This window comes from Pelecanus crispus, chromosome Z, assembly GCF_030463565.1.
Source record: "Pelecanus crispus isolate bPelCri1 chromosome Z, bPelCri1.pri, whole genome shotgun sequence".
In the NCBI taxonomy this organism is placed as follows: domain Eukaryota; kingdom Metazoa; phylum Chordata; class Aves; order Pelecaniformes; family Pelecanidae; genus Pelecanus; species Pelecanus crispus.
Genome location: NC_134676.1, coordinates 12,576,885 through 12,595,537, shown reverse-complemented (window position 1 = coordinate 12,595,537; position 18,653 = coordinate 12,576,885). Strand labels below are relative to the sequence as shown.

Sequence of the window (18,653 nt, the reverse complement as noted above, 5' to 3'; positions counted from 1 at the left end):
TCGCTCAGAGCAGGGGCACCTGCGAGATGAGCCAAAACAACCCCAGGGGTGCTCGCTCAGAGCAGGGGCACCTGCGAGATGAGCCAAAACAACCCCAGGGGTGCTCGCTCAGAGCAGGGGCACCTGCGAGATGAGCCAAAACTCGCTCAGAGCAGGGGTACCTGTGAGCAGGGACAGGGCCACTGTCAAGTGGGCAGGACTCTCCTCACCTCATGTTGGTGATCAGTTTCTTGATGGAGTCCGAGACAGTGCGAGAGTGGCCAGCCAGCACCGACCACTGCGGTGGGTCCTTGGGGTTGACAGCCAGAGAGCGGGCAGTCTGGATGAGGCCAGCAGAGCTCTCCAGCATGGTCTTGGCTGAAGACACAATGGGCTCCATGGCTCTGCGCCCCTGCACAGGGAGACGATGGGCTGGTGAGGCAAGGGACTGTGCATGGGAAGTTACTCCCTCCCCTGCGACCCTCACCCTGGAGCAGCCCCTTGAAGCCCAAGACTTGCTGCCACCTGCCCATCACAGTCCCCCAAGGCACCAGCCCCGCACTGGGACCCCATCCCAAGCTCAGGGTGAGGAACAGCTCCTCCCCACCCTACAGCAGCCCCTGTCACAGCCAGGCCACATCCTCCCTGCCCCTGCGGCATCCCACCTCCGGGCTGATCTGGGCAGGAACAGTGGCAAACTCCGGGTTGGAGGCAAAGGCCGTTAGGTTATCCACAGCCTCTATGAGAGGGGCAGTGGCGGCACGGCACCGCTCCCGGTTCTCCTCGTTGAACTCGCCATCCAGAGCCTGGCGTGGAGAGACCAGAGCAGTTATCCAACCCCAACCATGCCCCAAATCCCAATCCTACCACTGTGCCCCGACAGGGAGAGCGCACCTTGATGGTCTTCACCAGGTTGGCCGTGCTGTTGGCCACCTCCTTGGCTGACTGGACAAACTGGCGCTTGGCCACAGGGTTGGCAGTGCGGGAGGAGGCCAGGCGGCATGTGTTGCACAGGGCCGAGGTGTGCTTCGCTACAATGGTGGCTGCTGACAGCACCTGCAGGGAAGAGCAGGTTAAGGCGGGGTCCACTGTGACTCCCCATCCCACAGTTCTCCCTTTCCACCGGCCCCCCACATGGGGCACCACTGACCACAGGGGTCCTCCTGGGATCCAAGAAGGATCGCCAAGGTCCTGTGCACCCGTAGAGCCCCCCATCTGGACTGTCCCCGCTGCACCAAAGCTGCCAGCTGGTTCCCAGTACAGCTGATGGGGCCTGATGAGACACTAGCCATAATCTTGACCAGCTCTTGGGATGCAGCTCTTCCAGCTAGCCTCACATTCCCTTTTGTGCAAAAAAATGCCCGTAACGGTGCCCCATCTCATGCTCACCTGGGACTGGGTGCAGGCAGGGTCCACCAGGTTCTGGCAGGCCATCTGGATGGCTTGGTTAGCTCTGGCAAACTGAGTGGGGTCTACCAAGCCCTGCTGTCCAGCCTGGCTGTTGGGGTCTGAGACCCCAACAAGGTAGGCAGCCTAGGAGCAAGAGAGAGGCAGTGAGAGAGAGCTTGCACATGGTGGGGAGGCTCAGAGCAGGCACAGGCTGCAGAGGAGGCTGGCAGCACCATCCCACAGGGCCAGGCTTGGAGGGGCAGGGAGAAGGGTGCATACGGTGACTATGCACCAGGGATAATGCTCAGGGCTGGGACCAAGCATGTCTCACCTGGGCAGCTGCCTCCGTCAGCCCGCAGAGAGCTTTGGAGGCGGCACTGATGGAATCGCCAAACTCGGGCAGTTTGCTGTTCTTGGCGTTCTGGGAGATGCCAGCCATGGACTCGCCCAGCACCTGCAGGATGCACCACACACTGGTTATGGAGACCACCTCCCGCAGTGCTCCCAGGGTCAGAGCTCACTGTGCTTCCTCGACAGGGGAGGAGGCACTTTTCACCTTTGCCTCCACATCCTTCCCAAACCCCCCATCCTTCCCCAAACATTCACCCCCAGCTCAGGGCTCACCTTGGAGTTCTCCATGACGCTGTCGAGGCAGTTGAAGTAGGACATGTCGTTGACAGTCTGGGTGGGGTTCTCCAACAGCTCCTTCACAGTCTGCAGGGACACAGGTGTCACATCCAGGGGAAGAGGCTGTGCCCTCCACTTGCACCTCCTCTTTGCTCCCTCCTGCCCCTCACAGTGGGGTGCAGCTCCCCCCTCCCCACCATCTCAGCACCCAGACATCTCAGCCCCTCCACTGTCTCGTCAAGACATGGCTTCCCACCTCCAGCTCCCGCAGGGCGTTGTCACACTCCTTCTGGCCCGGCGCCTGCTGGGTGCACATGGTGATCAGCTGGTTAATGCTGTCAGTCACGGCCCTGCCGGGAACAGGGGAGAAAGACCCACAGATCAGAGCCAGCTCTGCCACCTGGACCCACTGCTACAGCAAACAGCTCACAGGGAGCGGTTCCTCCTACCGTGCTGCTGCCGCCAGCTGATTCTTGAGGTTGGGGGCCGTGGGGTCGGCGGAGAGCGCCTTTGCAGCCAGCAGCAGCTTGCTGGAGGACATGGAGATGCTCTTCAAGTTCGACACCACCTGTGCCTGGTCTTCCTTATTCTGCAAGGAGCCAAGAAGAGTTACCTGCACCAGGTTTCCAAGCTCCACACCCACCCCGGGTCTTCGGTGGTTTTCCAGCTGAGCCGGTTCCCTTCATCTAACTTGTCCGTCAACAGCAAAGATACGGTGGCAACACTTGCTGAACAAACCCAAGCAACTTTCTTCCTGCTGCTGCGGTTTTGCACAGCCCCAGACCCCATCTCACCACCTGCAATTGGCTACAGCCACCCTAATCACTGCTGCCCGTCCACCCTGCCTGTGGTCAGCCGCCTTCCCAGGCACCCCAAACATCTCACCGTACCCAGGATCACCCAACGGGCATTTGCTCTCACCGGAGACTGGCTGGCCATCTCCACTCCTGCCCGCAGGAACTCATTGAAGTCCTGCCCAAATTTGCCAGAGGACTTGGCCAGGTCTTGAGGGGTGCCACGCGACGCCTGCACCAGCTCGTTGGCGGACTGGTTGAGTCCCGCAGCCGCCTGGTTCAGCTGGCTCTGCGCCTCCTGGAAGCTCTTGGTGCTGGGAGGGAACTGGAGGCAAGGAGAGGGCTTAGGAGAGGCAGCGAGGATGGAGATGGAGGATGAGGATCTGGCACATGCTTGGGGATATGCTACAGAGGAACCTGGTGTGGACAGACTGGCTCGCACCCCTACAAAGCTTCCCCCTTGCCCTCCCGCCCCTGCTCAGCTCACCGAATCTGTGAGAAGCCTCTTGCTGGCCTCTCCCACCGTGCGGATGGCAGCATCCACATCCCGCTGCCCCGGCAGGCAGTTGACACAGCGGCTCAGAGCCTGTGACACCGCCTTGGCCACCTGCGGAGAATTAAAGAGCGGTCACCATCCCCCGGCCAGCCCCATGCCCTTCCCATGGGCTGGAGGGGGGCACCAGGGTCCCCACTCCCCCTACCTGGGCCAGGCGCTGCTGGCTCTCCGGGTCACCAGGCTTGGCCACTGCTTTCCGCGCCTCCTCAATGAGGTTGTTGGCTTTGTCCATGACATCACTGGCGCACTCCAGCATGGCGGTCTGTGCCTGTGGGTCAGGGGTGCTGGCTGCCACGCCGCGGGCGGCCTGGCTGAGCGAGCGCAGGGCCTGGGCCACCTCTCGGGCAGCAATCCCTGGGGGGGATAGAGAGGTCAGTAGCTGCCAGTGTGGTCCCCTCCCCTCTCCCAGCCCCAGTGTGGAGGCCAGTACCTGTGTAGTTCTCATTGCCCTGGGCCACCTCTCCCAGGAGGTGAGCAATAGCAGAACTGACAGCTTTCGTGCTGTTCCCCAGGTCCTGGGCACATTTCTCCATCTGCGGGGGGATTAAGTGGGGACATGCTGGTGGGCTGCACCTCCAGCCTCCACCCCCATGGCTTCCCCACCCCAATGCCCCCCCCACATCACCCCGTGCCGCCCTTCCCCGTGCCCTCACCGTCTCTCCCGGCAAAGGCTTGAGCTTTCCGTCACGGGCAGCTGCCTTGGCTTCCTGCAAGTCCCTCTCCAGGCTCTGCACCAGACCCAGTGCGGAGTCTATCTCCAGGGGTCCGCATGCCTCCTGAGCCTGCGAAGGGAGAGAAGGGAAGGTGAGCAGGGCGACAGCGGAGCCCACGCTGCTGGGGCAGAGGCCATGACCTGCCACCGGGCCATCCCTGCTCCGCATAGCCAGGGTCTGCCGTGGGATGGGACCCAGCCTCTCACCTTCTGGGCAGCCGTGCGGAGCTCGGCCAGAGCTGCAGCCAAGTTCTTGGCACACTGGCTGAGCTGCATCGCGGAGGCTTGGTCTGTGATGGTGGGGACGGTGGCCTTGGCTGCAGCTACCATCTTCCCACCAGGCTGCCGGGCCAAAAGAAAAGGCAGTAAGAAGGAGACAAGCACGCAGCATCTCTCTGCTGCCCTGGCACAGTAGGTTTCTTAGGATGGCCAGGCAGGGTACAAAAACTGTAATGCCTGTGCCGGAGCTGGTGCAGGAGGCTCCGGGCAGCATGGGTACCTGCAGGAAGTTCTGGCTGGCGGCAATGAGAGCCAGCTGGGCGCTGGGGCTGTCCGGCTGGGACTGGCTTCCTCGTACGCCCTGCACCAGCATCGGGATCTGCTCTGCCACCACCTGCCAGAGAGGAAGGTCACTGGAGGGGCTCGGCCGGGAGGAGGCGGATCTAATCCAGGACCAGTGGTCGAAAGATCGGCTTCTGGGGGAGCTGCCTGAGGACCCCGAGGTCCCACCTGCCCACTGTGGCTGAGCACAGAGCTCCAGCACGGCTGATGGGAGAAGGGACAGGTGGCACAGGAGGCACCAGGATCAGGCCTGGGCCCTTACCTTGCAGCTCTGCACCAGCTGCTGCTGTGCAGCAGGGTTCTTGTTGGAGGAGGCAGCATGCTGCGCAGCGGCAATGGTCTGGGTGGCGGAGGCGGCAGCTTGCTTAGCTGCGTGCTGGCGGGGAGAGGCATGTGTTAGCACCATCGGCACAGTAACCTCCCCCGAGCACCCCCACCACGCACTGGGGCCCAGGTCCGCCTAAAATTCTCCTCCCATGCCTCTGCCTGTGACACCGGAGCATCCCCAACACCCTCGGTGTCCAGCATCCCAAAGCAGCACAGTGTGCACAAGGGAAGGGAAGGGAGCAGGGGGGAGGTCTCTGTGGGATATGGCACATACACTGTATATGAAAAGGACTTTATCCCTCTGGGAAGTGCAGGGATGTGGGAGCTCCCAGTCAGGTCTTGCTCGCTGACCGTGCCTGCTTGCCCCCCGCAGCCCCGTGCCCAGCATCTCACCTCCAGCTTGTGCACAAGCTTCTTCTTGATGGCATTCTGTGCTGCGGCATTGGTCGCCATGCGGAGCCCCTCCGCTGCCTCACGCAGCCGCTGCTGCTGCTCCTCACTGTCCGGGTGGGCTGCAGCTCCCTGGAGAAAGCAGGAAACCCATCATCCCTTGCAGGCACCATGGGGTCCCTTGTCCTCCTGCAGCAGCGGCTGTGCTCTGGCCTGATGCCAGGAAGTCCCCCCAGGGCAGCCTGGACAGCTATGGTGGAGATGCCCAAAACCTCTCCAGGAGAGCTCAGCAGCAGAAGAGCTAACAGCTCCTCTGCAACCACCCACAGTTCCAGGAGGAGCCCCACTCTATTGCACAGGTCCTCAGCTTGGTGCAGTACTTTGCACCCACCCAGGGGCTGCTCGTCCCCTCCACAGCACTGAGCTGGTGGCATCATATAGGGCTGGGGGCCAAAGCCAGAGTCCATCCTCCCCACGCCACTGACCTTTGCAGCCTCCACCATCTTGGCAGTGGCATCAGCCAGGATCTTGGCTGCACTCAGCAGCTTGCGTGAGTTCTCCAGGTCCGTCTCTCCCTCTGCGTCAGCTTTGATGGCATTGACGAGGTCAGAGGTGGCCTGGGCCAGAATACGAGCCTGCCGCACCATTTCCCCTGGAACAGAAAGGAAGGGTGGCCTGTTAGCAAGTCCCATGGGCTCCCCAATACCTCCCCATCCACTGTGCTCTACCCCAGGTGCCATCAGCTGCTCTCACCAGCATCGCCCATAGAGCTGAATATGTTCTCGGTGACGTTGAGGATGGTGTCGGTGGCCTGGTCATAGCGCCCAATGGGCTGCCCGCCCAAGGCGTGCTGCTTGATGTGCTGCAGCAGGTCGTTCAGGGCCTGGGTGACGGCTGTGGCTGCCACCCCCACCTGCTTCAGGAGCTGGTCATCGTTGGTGGCTGCCTTGGAGGCCTCCACACAGCCCTCCGCCGACTTGGCCACCAACTTGCCAGCCTCAATCAGCTGCTCCTGGCAAACTGGGGAGCTGATTGTGGGAGCCACGACCTGGAGGGGAGAAGAAAGGCTGGGCAGTGAGCGTGGTGGGCTCCTTGTAGGAGCTGTGCAGGGACAGCTGTCCCCAATTTCTGCTCCTCCAAAGAGGATATTCAGTGCTTGGGATCCCAGCGGCACTGGGCACTTGCAAAGTGGCAAAGATCCCAGCCTGAGGCAGCCCACGCCTCTGATGCCAGACCCCTAATGTTGTGCCTGAGCACATGTGGTCCTGGCACACCTACGACCCCACCGTGGAGCTGCCACCAGCCAGGTGATGCTTGCAGCCATGCCAAGGCAAGGGTTAACCTTGCTGCTTACCTTGGTGCAGGCCACCAGCTGGGAGGTGGAGAGGGCACACTGGGTGGCAGCAGCGATCACCTGCGTCTGCAGCGCTGGGTCCTCTGTTTTCTGAGCCACATTCTTGGCTTTGAGCACCAGCGTGGCAGCAGCGCTGGCCACCGCCTTTGCCAGCTGCATGAGCATGTCCTGGGAGGGACAGAGAGAGTCAATGCGGGAGCCACGGCAGCAGGAGCACTGGCAGCTGCCCGCAGGGCTCTTGTGAATATTCAGAAGGGAAATGTGAGCTCTCGGGGAGCCTTTCATCCGCTCAGTCCCAGCACCGACAGCACCGAACACCTGGAGTGGCTGGCAACACCTTGACCCCATCTCTACTGTGTGCTACAGCTGGTGGTGAGGCTGTAACCTGGCCTCAGCCTGCACCAGGGCAACACCATGAATACTGCCCAGAGCAGCTCGAGCAACGCTCAGTATCATCCCAGCACTCATGACCTGCTCACTGCCCACTCCCCGGGCAACAACCTGTGCTGAGTCCCTGACTGCACCACAGCAACAACCTGCTGCAAGGCACCGCCAGCGCTGCCTGCAAAGGCAGGCAAAAAAATGACAAGCAAATGACAAGCAATGACAAAAAAACCCCAGCACACCAAAAAAATGACAAGCCCCTCCAGCCAAATGGTAGGCAGAAGCCGGCCGTGGCACAGCCACACCAGGGGCAGCTGCCTGCCCACGGGCTCACCCCACCAGCAAGAGGTAAGTGGGAGATGCTGCCCACACTGGTCACCTGTACTGCAAGCATGCCAGCTATTTTCTAGCTCATTAGCGACGGGCTACATCTCTGCAGTCGTTCCCGGGGCTAAAGGAGAGGTGTAACGCAGCAACCAGCCTCCTCTCCCCAGGGGGCGGCAGGGATGGCACAGGGCTGCCCTGTCAGCATGCAACAGGCAGCGACCAGCACATGGCAAACTGCTTTCCCGCAGGGCATCAGACATGACAGCACGCTGCAGACATCAGGATTAGCTCCCGTGGCACGCTGCTGGTGAAAACCGGCAGCACCAGCGCCAGACAGCAAATGTTTGGGGCAAAGACCTTGGTAGGCAGGGCAGCGCGCTCTGCCTGCTGTGCCTGCAATCCTCCTGCTGTATGCATGCTCACAGCGAGCAGCCCCGCACCCCGCGACAGCTAAGTCTCCGGCCACCAAGCCAGAAGTGTCACAGCCTCCCCTCGCTTCCTGCAAGCCAAGACTACTCCCGCTGCAATCCGCCACCTTTCCAGACAGGAGGAGAGACCAGACAGCGCATGCACCCAGCTCCAGAGTCCCCAGACTGCTGCATCCGATCCCAGGGAGGGAAGTAGATACACTCGGGTCTGGCAGCTGCAGGGCCGAGCATCCTGCTGCATGTGTGCTAATTGTCTTCCAGGTCCTAAATCCACCCCTTAGGGCCACCCCGTCCTGGCACTGCCACCTGGCCAAGCATGGCTTCCTGCCCTGGTGCTAGGTTTTCCGCTCCCCTTGGCTATCTGTCCAGGCTTTTCTGCTCGTGTTGAGGCTGTGTGGCCACAATGAACAGAAACCCCTTCTTTCTAGAGTCTGTTTTGGTCTATGCTATGGCTGGATCCTCTTCCCCAGCACGGTGTGCTACCTCCCTTGTGCTGGAAGGAGCAGTCATGGGAAAGCAAGCCAGCTGGAAGTCATCTCAGCCAAAATAAACCACCCCACAAGGCTCCAGCCACCTGGGTCCCTGATGGGGGCAGGCAGGCAGCTCCCACAGGCAGGGAGCGGCAGGCAGGAGCCGAGGTGGCTGCAAGGGAGGACTTCCAGGGCATCGCTTGCCCAAGCAGCGACCCGAGTGCATGGACTTCCGAGAGCCAACCACCAGAAAAGCAGGTTTCTGACAAGAGCCCCTCTCCAAAGAGTTCAGCTGACAGTCCCCAGAGGAGCAGCCCTCACATTGGAGAGGGCAGGGACCACCAAGCCATGCCTACAGCCCCCTTTTACCGTCTTTGGGTCAGAGGCAGGCAGGATCCAAGCACGCCGGCTTTCTGCGATCTACATGGGAATCCACAAGATAAGAGGTGTTATATCACAGCAGCTCTAGGGACAGAGATGGGCAATGGCCTGTCCCCTCCCTCAGCAAAGTCACTGCCAGGCACTGGCCAAGCTTTGGCCCAGAGCCCTCCTGCCAGGTCCTGTGCAAAGATTGACTGTTTTAGGCAGCGGGTGTCCCTGGGTGCTGCCAGGTACACTCACCTGGAAGCGAGGGTCAGTGTCGCTCTCCCCGATCTGCTGCAGCAGCTCCCCGCTGGTCTGGCCCACAAGGCCGGCAGCCTGCAGGAGATTCTGGCGAGGCTGCAAGGAATGAGGCAAAATCAACACTGGGCTTGTGAGCAGGCCCTAAAACCTCACCCAATGGTTCCCCTTGGTTTCCACCCTCCTCTCGGCCCCACAGCCCCTCCTGCCCCCCACCTCAGCGCTGGCGGGCTGTGCTGTTTTCAGCAGGTCCGAGACAGCGCTCGCCAGGTTCTTGGCTGCCTGCAGAAGCTGCCGCCCATTCCCTCCTTCGTCCTCCATTAGCGCAGCCAGCAGCTTCACGCCCTTGGACATCTCCGTCAGGTTTGAAGAGATGGTGGTGACGGCACAGCCCACAGCAGTGTAGTCCGTGTCCGCTGGATCCCCTGCACAGGGAAGAGACAAGTCAGGATGGGACGTGCTTCAAGTGATGCTCCAAGAGCATCCCCACGCCTGCCACTGATGTGGTTCTCCTTCCCGGGAGCAGGGGGAGAGACCCTCTGGCTCCTAAGCCTGAAAGGTTGTCGCATCAGCTGAGTTTGGGCAGGAGAGCCTGGAGAAAGAGAGCTGCGCTGTGCCATGGCTGTGCCCAGCGCTATGACAGGGAGCAGACAACATGCTCCTGGCCCAGAGGATGGCTGGTCAGCCAAGGACTGGAAGGACCGGGCTGGGCACAGGCAGGGATCTAAAGGCAGGGCGAGGTGTGGGGGCACGGCCAGCTCACAGGCACATTAGTAGCAGTCGGGGCTGATTTAGCTCTAGCTGGGGCAGGCTGACTCCTCCAGTCTCTGATGGAGGGCAGGAGCCATGACCTTCAGCCAGACAAGAGAGACCAAGCCTTCTCCAAAGATGGGGCACCCCACTTCTCCATCCCTCCACATACCTGCAGTGAGGTTGACCACTGAGGCTGTGCCGGCAGTGATAGCATCCACTTGGGAGTGGATCTCATGCTTTGATTCATCCATCTTGTTTTTGCGCCAAGCTTTGGATGCCTGAAACAGGGAGAACAGGGTCAGGAGATGGTGGTGGAGGTGGTGGGTAGCTGCACTCATGCTCACACAGAGAGATGCAGGGAAGAGGAGACAAGGAAGAAGGAAGGAAGAGCTGTGACCACCCAAAACTCCCTAGCCCATCCTGACAAAGCAACATGATCAGGTGTCCACTCTACTTCTGCCCCCAGAGTGGGATACAACCCCACCTCTTTGCAGGCAGCAGATCTTCCCAGGAGCTGCTGACATGTCTCCTGGGAATTTGGCCAGCCTCACCCAGCCCAGCCAACAGCCTCCAGCGAGGTCCCCCCCAGCACCCTGTCCACCCAGCACTCACAGCATCCTGCCCAAGGGGCGGCAAGGTCTCGAAGTCGTCCAGCGTGGCCTGGGCTGCGTGCACAGCCTGCATGCTGGAGTTGATGGTGCCGGTCAGGGCTTGCTGGGCTGAAGTCTGAAACACAGGGACAGACTGAAGTATGCCAGAGGCTTGAAGTACGCCAGAGGCTTCAAATCTAGGCTTAAATATCTGGCTCACACGCCCCCGTGCAACACGGTGTAACATGCTGTTGATGACAGTGCTCTAGGTAGGCGCCTCCACAAAGAGGGGTGCACCTAGCAAAAACAGTGTCTCCCCTCTGCACCTCTCACTGGGAAATGCCCCGTCCCACCGTGGGTACACGCAAGTCTCACAGTTAACCAGCTCTCGGGGAGTGGGGAGCAGAGGCAGTGGGACACCACAAGGCTTTTACAGCAAGCCCCACAGCAGGCTGAGTAGGGCCAAAGAAAACAACCTCCTTGTGGCCTTTTCCAAGCACTTCTCTGGCTGCAGAGGACATGGGGGACACCAAAGCCTGGCACAGGGCTCTGCTGCAAACCATGGCACTGGTGGGGCTGGCCAGGCACAGCAGCTCGGGGCAGCTCAACCTGAAGGAGAGGCTGAAGCTGCCAGCCAGGAGAAAATGCTAGGGTGTTTGCAGAGTGGGTGCAGGAGGATGCCAGGTCAGCCAGGCCAGCAAGCACATGAGACCAGTGGCACAGATCCCTCGCTCTTCACAGCAAGCCAATGCCTGGCCATGGACCCAAATGGATGGGTCTACACGAGCCCAATGGGCACCTTTTGGAGTTTGTGCACTGCGGTGGGCACAGGGAGAGCTTACCAGGGGAGGCATGTGCCCTCGGTGCATCTGGCCACTGGTGATTTGCAGCTGGGGCTGTGGCATCGTGCCCACCTGGAAGTTTTCTGGCCCTCCAGCCCCTGTCCGCATGATGGCTGGCAGGGCCACCGAGCCCAGCTCTGCCTTGCCTACACGGTTAAACTGCTGCTGCAAGACAGTCGACCTGAATTGGGGAGAAATACCAGGTCAAGGGATGCCCACAGCCCCAGCACCAGGCCCTGCGGGAGTGCTGCCACCAAAGGACTGGCAGCTCTTCCTCCAGACACGCTGTGCTGCAAGCTTGGCTGGAGCCTGCTCTCCATTCAACTTCTGCTTGACAGCTAACTTTCTCCTGGAGGACTTACTTCTTTGGAGACACAGAGTCTTCCAGCATGGTGGACTCCTCATCCCCCTCCAGTCCAAAGTGGTCTTTGCTCTTTTTCTGCAGAGGGAAAGAGAAAACTTGTCAGCCAGCACATACCTCCCAGCCTTCCCCTCCTCCTGCAGCTGAGGCACCGCACCGTCCCCCTGCCCTGTCTCCAGCTCCCCCAGCAGCACCCTGTGCCAATGGCTGTCTGGAGGCAGCTGGAAGGGGCACCCTGCACCCCTAACCAGAGAGGAGCCGGTTACCAGTGCCCTTCTCAGCACAGCCTCACCTTTTTGAGAATGATGTCGATGTAGCCGGCAATCAGCTGAGCGATCTGCTCCCCTTCTGTTGTCTGTACTGAGTAGTAACCATCCTGGTAATCTCCAAAATCCTGCAACAGCAGGGCACAGGGTAGCACCGAAGCAGGGCACTGGCGGCCATCCTGAGCCCCTCTGGTATGCGCTAAGCGCCCAAGTGCCAGCCTCCAAAACAGCAGCCAGGAGAGGCACCAGAGGAGGGCAAGGCTGTCCCACCGCGGGGCAATACCCAAGAGAGGGGTGAGAGTGAGAGAAGCCCCCTACGGGGGCACCACTGGGAGGGGGAATGGAGGACCAGGGCTGGTCCCTACCAAGGTGAAGCTCTTGGGTGAGGCTGCCCAGCGCTTGATGTTGGTCAGACTCCACTCCTGAATCACTTCCTTGGTCTTCTCATCCACACGCATCACACACTCCTTGGTGATCCCCAGCAGCCGCGGCACCAGCTTGTTCTTCCCCTTCATCTTCTCCTGCGGGCCACAACAGAAGGGTTGTGGGCTGTCCCCGGGACGGATCCATCCAGGCAGAGACCTTTGAGGCCTGCTGTGGCTACCAAACACCCCCAAGGGCACACTTTCTGGTGGTCACAACCATGATATGGGGCTTGAAAATGAGAAAAAGCTCGAACCAAGAAGTGGGAAGGCAGCGCAGAGGGGAAGGCAAGAAGGAGGAGAGGCAGACAGTGGAGACACAGGGAAAACTGGAGCAATGTGGATTGAGGGGTAGCAGCTGGAGACACCACAAATGGAGGGATGCTGGAGAAGAGGAATTTTTGCCAGTGAAAGGTGAGACCAGGGGGGAGCCGCTGCTCTACCTTGACCAAGAAGAAGGAGACACCGTAGGTCTTGAGGGAACGGGCAAGTTTCACGTAGCGAACTTTGGCTTCGATCTCGCTCATGTTCCCGCAGTTCTTGTGGGCCTGCGACAGCAAAGAGAGAACATCACGCTAGCTTCACGGTCCCCTGGCTGTGCCACCATCGCCCTGTCACAGCCCTTCCAGGCTCTCCCTGCCCCACCAGCATCCCCTGCCCCTGCTACAGCATCCTTTTGACCTCTGGGACCTCAGGAGCTGCCTTGTCTGCCCACCTACAGCCTCCTGCTTCTGTTTCTTGCCCGCCAAGCTGCTATGTGTTGCCTCCATAGACAAGAGCAGCCTCAACCTTTGGTGAGGAGGAACAAGAAACCCAGGTCTCAACACCTCCCCTGCACGTACCATGAAGATCTTGCGCTCCCCTTTCTGCTTGATGTACTCCTTGGGCAGGAAATCCTTGAGTCTGCCAAGAGACAGCCAAGCCACCTGTTAGCAGCAGAGCCCAAAGCCACTGTTTGTCTTTGACTACAAACCCCAACCCAGAGCCTTGGACAAACCCCTGCCAGGGCACGGGCTGGGAGCTTTTGGGAGCAGGAAAGATGTGGGAGAGGTTGCTGCAGTAATGAAAGCTGTCCCAGGAGCTGCCCTGCTGACTGGGGTGGAGGTGCTGAGGATGCAGCCCCTTGTGCGGCATCAGTGGAGACCATATGGTGGTGGGCTGGGGTCCCCCCGCATCGGAGCTGGCTGCATGTCCTGGGGGTGCTAGAGGGAGCAGGATGGGGGGCTGGCACCCCCTGCAGCCAGCGTGGACCTCCACGCTTGGGCACCGTGCTGCAGGGAGGAGAGGGTTTGCACCAGAGGCAACTGCACCCCCTGAGCCCCCTGTGCCGGTGCGGTGCTGGAGGCTGCCAAGCTGCTTGAGCCACCTGGGGCTCCCCACAACACTCACTCCAGAAAGCCTGGCTTGTGCTTCTGTTCATTGTGCGGCCCGAACTGGATCTGGCACTGGTAGCCAGCAAACTCGCAGGCTTTGTCAAAGGAGACAGGATGGGAACCGTTAAGGATGTCATCGCGAGCCTGTGTGGAAGAGAAGATACCGCTGTGGGCTGGGCAGCCATGCAGCCCTGCCACCACTCCCCTCCACACTGGGCAGGACCTGTTTTCCAGACAGAAAAGAAATGGCCATGAAAAACAGGAGGATCTAGGGGCAGGCTGTCCCCTACAGGGACCATCACCATGCCTGGGAGAGGAACAGCAGCAGGACTTCAGCATGGTTCCTATGAGGCAGAGGAGACATGGGATCCCCTGGGGAGCTCTGGAATACGCAGAGGGCAGGGCTGGGATTGCCAGGGCCAGCTCTTACCCAGGAAATAACTGGGCATCCTGAAGGGCTCGCCATGGTGGCTCCTGGCCTAACCCTTCAGCCACCAGCCCTGGCAGCGGGCTGGCACGGGGCAGCAGAGCTAGGTGCTCTGGGGAGCTGTACCTGCACGTAGAGCAGGTTGAGCTGCACAGGATCTCGCGAGTCCACATTCTGGTCAGAGTAGAAGAACTTGCGCCGCAGCAGCAGCGTTTCATTGTCGTCGATGCCTTGCTCGCGCAGGGTCCGGCCATGGTCCAGCCAATTCACTGCAGGCAATGCCAGGGCGTGAGCAGGGACAGGCACCCAGGCAGGGTCAGTCCCAGCCCTGGGGCTGCTCACGTGGAGCAAGAAACGGATGTCTGTCTGGTGCATCCCAGCTCTCACTCCTCTGCCCTGGGCCTCCAAAAGCAGGAGATGCTCCAGGGAGTGTGGGCACGTGTCCCCTCATCACTGTCCTCTCCACTGCCACCTCCCCTCCCCTGCACTGGGTATTCCCCTTGCAGGGGTCCCTGCTCCCCTCCCTACTCCCCCTGGCACAGGCTGACCCTCTCCCCAGCACATGCAGGCACGTACGCTCATCATCCGTGTGCAACTTCTGCTTCAGCTTCTCCATTTTCTTCTCATCTCGCAGCAGGGTCTTGTCTTTCTTGAGGGTGCCGGTAACCTCCTCCTTCTTCTCTTCCATGATCTCCCGAACAAGCGAGTACTCATCGTAGTTGGTGATGCCTGCAGAAGAGCAGAGGACCAAGCTCAGCACAATACTGCTGCCAAATACAAAGCCTGGAGCGACACAAGGGCACAGAGCAGTGTCCGCTCCCCAGCGTCACCCCTGCCTTGGACATCCCCGCTGCCAGGCCATCCGCCACAGAGATGCTGCCACTCCCCCAGTACACCCATCAGATGCTGCCATCTCTCCCCACCTCCCTTCCTCCCCAATGTTGCTGCCCACTCCTCTCACCAATCCGGGCACAGATTGTCATGAGCATGTCCGTGACGGTTTTGGAGTCATCCACCATCACTGTTTTCACTGTCCCATCCAGCATGCGGATCTTCAGGGGCCGCTGCTTCTTCTTGTACTCCATGGTATCCTGCGGGCACAGTGGAGCACAGCTCCCAGCAGTGGCACCGGTGCAGGGCACTCACACCCCACCATCACACCAACAGCTTCCTCCCCCCAGTTGTGGGGAAGAACATGGGGTGTTGTGGGGCCCAATGCAAGGCAGCAGGGCAGGCACCCACACCACCTCCACGCCACGGGCACATCCAACCGCAGAGCCAAGGCAGGTAGGTACCAGCTGGAAGGATGTGGGATGGATGCTTACCCCATTGCGAAGCATGTAGTAGTCCAGAGCCTTTCCAGCCTCCAGCCAGATCCCTTTCTTTGGGTCTTCATCCGAGAGGAACAGCCCAAAATCATTGGCTGAAAAACAGGTAAAGTCTCTGCCAGTGTAATCCTGAGTAGGACAGGGCCACAAGGATGCCAGCCTGCACCCAGGGGTATGCATCGGCGCAGCCCAAGGCATGAAGCACAGCAGCACTGTGAATGCTGGAGCCTAAACCTAATGAGTGGGCAAAAAGCTGGCAAGCAAGCCTTGAGGTACATGTTTTACCATAGTTATCTATGGAAAATATCATCTGAAGCGTGCCTACACAATGATGAACTTGGAACTGACAGTCACAGCAGAAGGAAAAGCTTGGAGTTGTGGCTGACAGCTCTCTGAAATCTTTGGTGCAATGTGTGGCAGCAGCCAAAGCAAGGTAGTAAAACACTGGGCATCACCAGGAAGGGTGCTGGGAACTGGTCTATTTGAGCACCTCCGCAGAAGGACACAGCAGAGTTTGAAAAAATACAGAGGCAACTTAAATGATGGAGCCTTGGTATGAGAAACTAAAGGAGCTGGGACTCCTCTATTTGGGGCAGAAGACGCTGAAGGAGGATGGGATCAAGGCCTACAAGGTCTCAGAGGTCGTGAATAAGTGCTGTTCACCAAATCCTGCTCCCTCAGGGCTAGGGTACCCGGTGAAAGTGCTGCTGCTGGAGCCTGGGCAGTGGCACCCCAGCTTGGACCCACTGGGATAGCCCCATTTTCATGCTGCATGAGGCCAGGACCACGCCTGCCTTTGTCCTGGGAAAGGTCCTTCACCACCTTTCCAACAACTCCATGCTGCATGCTGTCTTGGCTGTCTGCTAAGTTTACAACAAGTCATCTTGTTGGCAGCTCTCTGCAGGGAAGGACAAATTCCTGAGCCGCCCCGCTCCTGCCTGGCTAATGCTGCCATCAGGATCCTACTAAACAAGGAGCAGAAAAATCATGAAGGCTTGCCATTTTATTTTTAAATTTAAAAAAAAAAAGCTACTTTCAAAGCAAATTCTAAAAGGATAACTCTAAAGCACCGAAAACTGAGCAGCTCGCCCCAGATCCATACCTGGGGCAGGGAGAGGCGCTTCCCGAGACAGAGCAAGAGCAGAGCTGGAAACCTACACTGAAGCTCCCCCAGACCAAAGGTGACAAAAAACCAGGGCAGCTCAAAAAGGGACCGCCGAGTGCCACTGGTTAAGTAGAGCAAAGAAAAACAAAAGCTGCAAGGAACTGATAGCAAAAGAAAAGCGTGAGCAACTGAAAAGGAACTCAGGAATAAGCAGTTCCCTTTAAGGCTTTCCCCTTGCCTTTTTTTTATAAGCAGGCTGGCTCATGCCCAGGAGCAGGAAATGCAATGCTCCCTCCAACATGGCTACAGCCCCACATCCACATAAACATCCAGTCCCTCTCCGAAACTGAAAGCTGTGGTCTGCTGGACTGCTGGCCAGCCGGGCACGGCGCGAGAAGGCATTTCCTTTCATTCTCAAGGAATTTGCTGCTCCCAGATGTTGTTGCGCTCCCCCTCCTCTTCCCACGACTCCTGACCTCCTGTTTGCTGCCTCTCCCCCGTGGCACAGCCGCTTTCGGAGGCGGCAGGGACCCAGGAGAGCCCCTGAGTTGCAGTTGCAGTGCTCCAGCCCCCCCATCCAGGCCGGGGACAGGCCACGTCGCACGGGCGTGAGTCACATCATGAGCTTGTGAGCCATAAGCTTAACTTTGAGCCTGACGGCAGCAGGGACACATTAAAGCTGAGGAGGCTTAGCAAGGTAATGGAGCACCAGCACGTGTCTGGCAGAGAGCTGCCAGTCGGAGACAGACCCAACGGAGGGCTATTTATCTCCCAAGAAAGGAAAAATTAACTTATATGGTTTATTAACACTCACTACGACCTCTGCAACTGTTTAAACCCACCTAGTCCTGGCTAGTGGTGATGGATGCAAGTAGGAGAGAGGAGCAGAGACAGAAAGGGCAGCTGGCTCAAAGAGCTTGATGAGTATTTCGCTTCCTAACATGGTTTCCTACCTTCCAAACACCCAAATCTTTTTCTGGGGTGTCCAGCAGGGAGCCCAAAGCTCTCAGCCCCTCACCTCAACTGGGCAGGAGGACTTGGACCTCACTTCCCCCACCCCCCAACTGCTCTGGGAAAGCTCAGATGGCCACAGAGACAGGAGAGGAAAGGGAGACTGGTGAAATGCCGGGAGCTAAGCCGGGATGGCCCTGGCATGACAGCCAGCTCCACCGTGGACTTACGCTGTCCCATTTGGGCCTCGGGCACCCGCTCACGGATCATCCGGCAGGCATCGTACACCATGGTGGAGGGTTCAAACTGCATCGTCTTCACCACATTGCCGATGCTGATTTTCAGCGAGAGGGCAACCATGGTGGCGGCTGGGCTGTCCCCCCTCCTGCGTCACCTGCTGAAGGAGACAGATGGGTTAGCTCTGACTGCTGGCCCCTCCGGTGTGCAGGGTCCTTCTTCCTCCTCCTCCTCCTCCCTTCTGGCAGCACCTCTGCTCCACGAAAGCTGGGACGCAGCTTCTAGCGGCAAGCAAGGGCCGCACCCTGTACTGGCGAGCTTGCAAGGGGGTCCTGCTTTGCAGCCTTGTGCTGACCCCAGGGTCTCTGGCCGGCGTTGGGACCCCTGTCTCCTCGTCCGAAGGTCCCAAAGCCTGCTTGCCCGCAGGAGCAACGGAAGCTGGTACTTGGTGGAGATGCTGCCAGCAAGGAGGAAGCAAGCGTGTGGGAGCACACGAGATAAGCCAGGGAAGTGCAACAGATGGGGTTATAATTAAACCTGCTATGACACAGAAGCCACAAGAGGAAAACCAAGCTTTGACCCAGAGCTGGCAGGGCCCTGCCCTGGCTATCAGGGCCCCCCATGTCACCAGCAGACGGTGCTGAGCCAGCAGCCTGAGCACAGACGGACCCGGAGGGACGGAAAAGCCCAGAGCTGCTTGGGGAGGCGAGATAAGGGCACCAGGCACCGAACCCGCCTGTTAAAAATAATTACCTGAGGAAAGCACCACTCACACCGAGCGAGTGTTCAGAGATCAGGATCTATGGCAGCAGCTGCTGCACAAACCCAGGGGCTGGGGAACCCCTGCACAGGATGGTGCCCAGGAGGGCAAGGGACCAGCTGCTGCAGGTCTCACTGCAAGGGCGCGCGAGAGCCGCACCGCGCCATCTGAAACAGGCCCCAAGCCGGGTCCAGCTTGAAAGATCAGCTTCAAGCTTGAAGGATTGCACAGATCAGCTTCACAGCAAGTACCTCACAACAGGGCTCTGACACACCAGGTTTAATAATACTTAATTCTTACGATATTCTTACAGCAAAGG

At 59.4% G+C, this 18,653-nt stretch overlaps 1 protein-coding gene across 1 annotated transcript in view; it reads right to left on the bottom strand.

Moving 5' to 3' along the window:
• The window catches only part of TLN1 (talin 1), a 28,811-nt gene extending 11,108 nt beyond the window's left edge, over window positions 1-17,703 (bottom strand). Inside the window, exons 1-36 of the mRNA XM_075726137.1 lie at window positions 17,568-17,703; window positions 15,279-15,376; window positions 14,915-15,044; window positions 14,530-14,682; window positions 14,080-14,222; window positions 13,543-13,670; window positions 12,996-13,056; window positions 12,597-12,701; window positions 12,097-12,252; window positions 11,758-11,859; window positions 11,467-11,543; window positions 11,105-11,285; window positions 10,285-10,398; window positions 9,842-9,950; window positions 9,136-9,344; window positions 8,920-9,018; window positions 6,690-6,857; window positions 6,089-6,383; window positions 5,821-5,987; window positions 5,339-5,467; window positions 4,881-4,994; window positions 4,557-4,670; window positions 4,265-4,399; window positions 3,999-4,127; window positions 3,776-3,878; window positions 3,491-3,699; window positions 3,277-3,396; window positions 2,917-3,114; window positions 2,445-2,584; window positions 2,252-2,345; window positions 1,993-2,082; window positions 1,700-1,822; window positions 1,369-1,512; window positions 874-1,035; window positions 645-785; window positions 210-391 (exon numbers count right to left, since the gene is read on the bottom strand). Of these exons, the coding sequence (XP_075582252.1) occupies window positions 210-391; window positions 645-785; window positions 874-1,035; window positions 1,369-1,512; window positions 1,700-1,822; window positions 1,993-2,082; window positions 2,252-2,345; window positions 2,445-2,584; window positions 2,917-3,114; window positions 3,277-3,396; window positions 3,491-3,699; window positions 3,776-3,878; window positions 3,999-4,127; window positions 4,265-4,399; window positions 4,557-4,670; window positions 4,881-4,994; window positions 5,339-5,467; window positions 5,821-5,987; window positions 6,089-6,383; window positions 6,690-6,857; window positions 8,920-9,018; window positions 9,136-9,344; window positions 9,842-9,950; window positions 10,285-10,398; window positions 11,105-11,285; window positions 11,467-11,543; window positions 11,758-11,859; window positions 12,097-12,252; window positions 12,597-12,701; window positions 12,996-13,056; window positions 13,543-13,670; window positions 14,080-14,222; window positions 14,530-14,682; window positions 14,915-15,044; window positions 15,279-15,376; window positions 17,568-17,697 (4,952 nt within the window). The 5' untranslated portion in view covers window positions 17,698-17,703. The remainder of the gene's footprint in view (window positions 1-209; window positions 392-644; window positions 786-873; window positions 1,036-1,368; window positions 1,513-1,699; window positions 1,823-1,992; window positions 2,083-2,251; window positions 2,346-2,444; window positions 2,585-2,916; window positions 3,115-3,276; window positions 3,397-3,490; window positions 3,700-3,775; window positions 3,879-3,998; window positions 4,128-4,264; window positions 4,400-4,556; window positions 4,671-4,880; window positions 4,995-5,338; window positions 5,468-5,820; window positions 5,988-6,088; window positions 6,384-6,689; window positions 6,858-8,919; window positions 9,019-9,135; window positions 9,345-9,841; window positions 9,951-10,284; window positions 10,399-11,104; window positions 11,286-11,466; window positions 11,544-11,757; window positions 11,860-12,096; window positions 12,253-12,596; window positions 12,702-12,995; window positions 13,057-13,542; window positions 13,671-14,079; window positions 14,223-14,529; window positions 14,683-14,914; window positions 15,045-15,278; window positions 15,377-17,567) is intronic.
• Window positions 17,704-18,653: the final 950 nt, after the last annotated feature.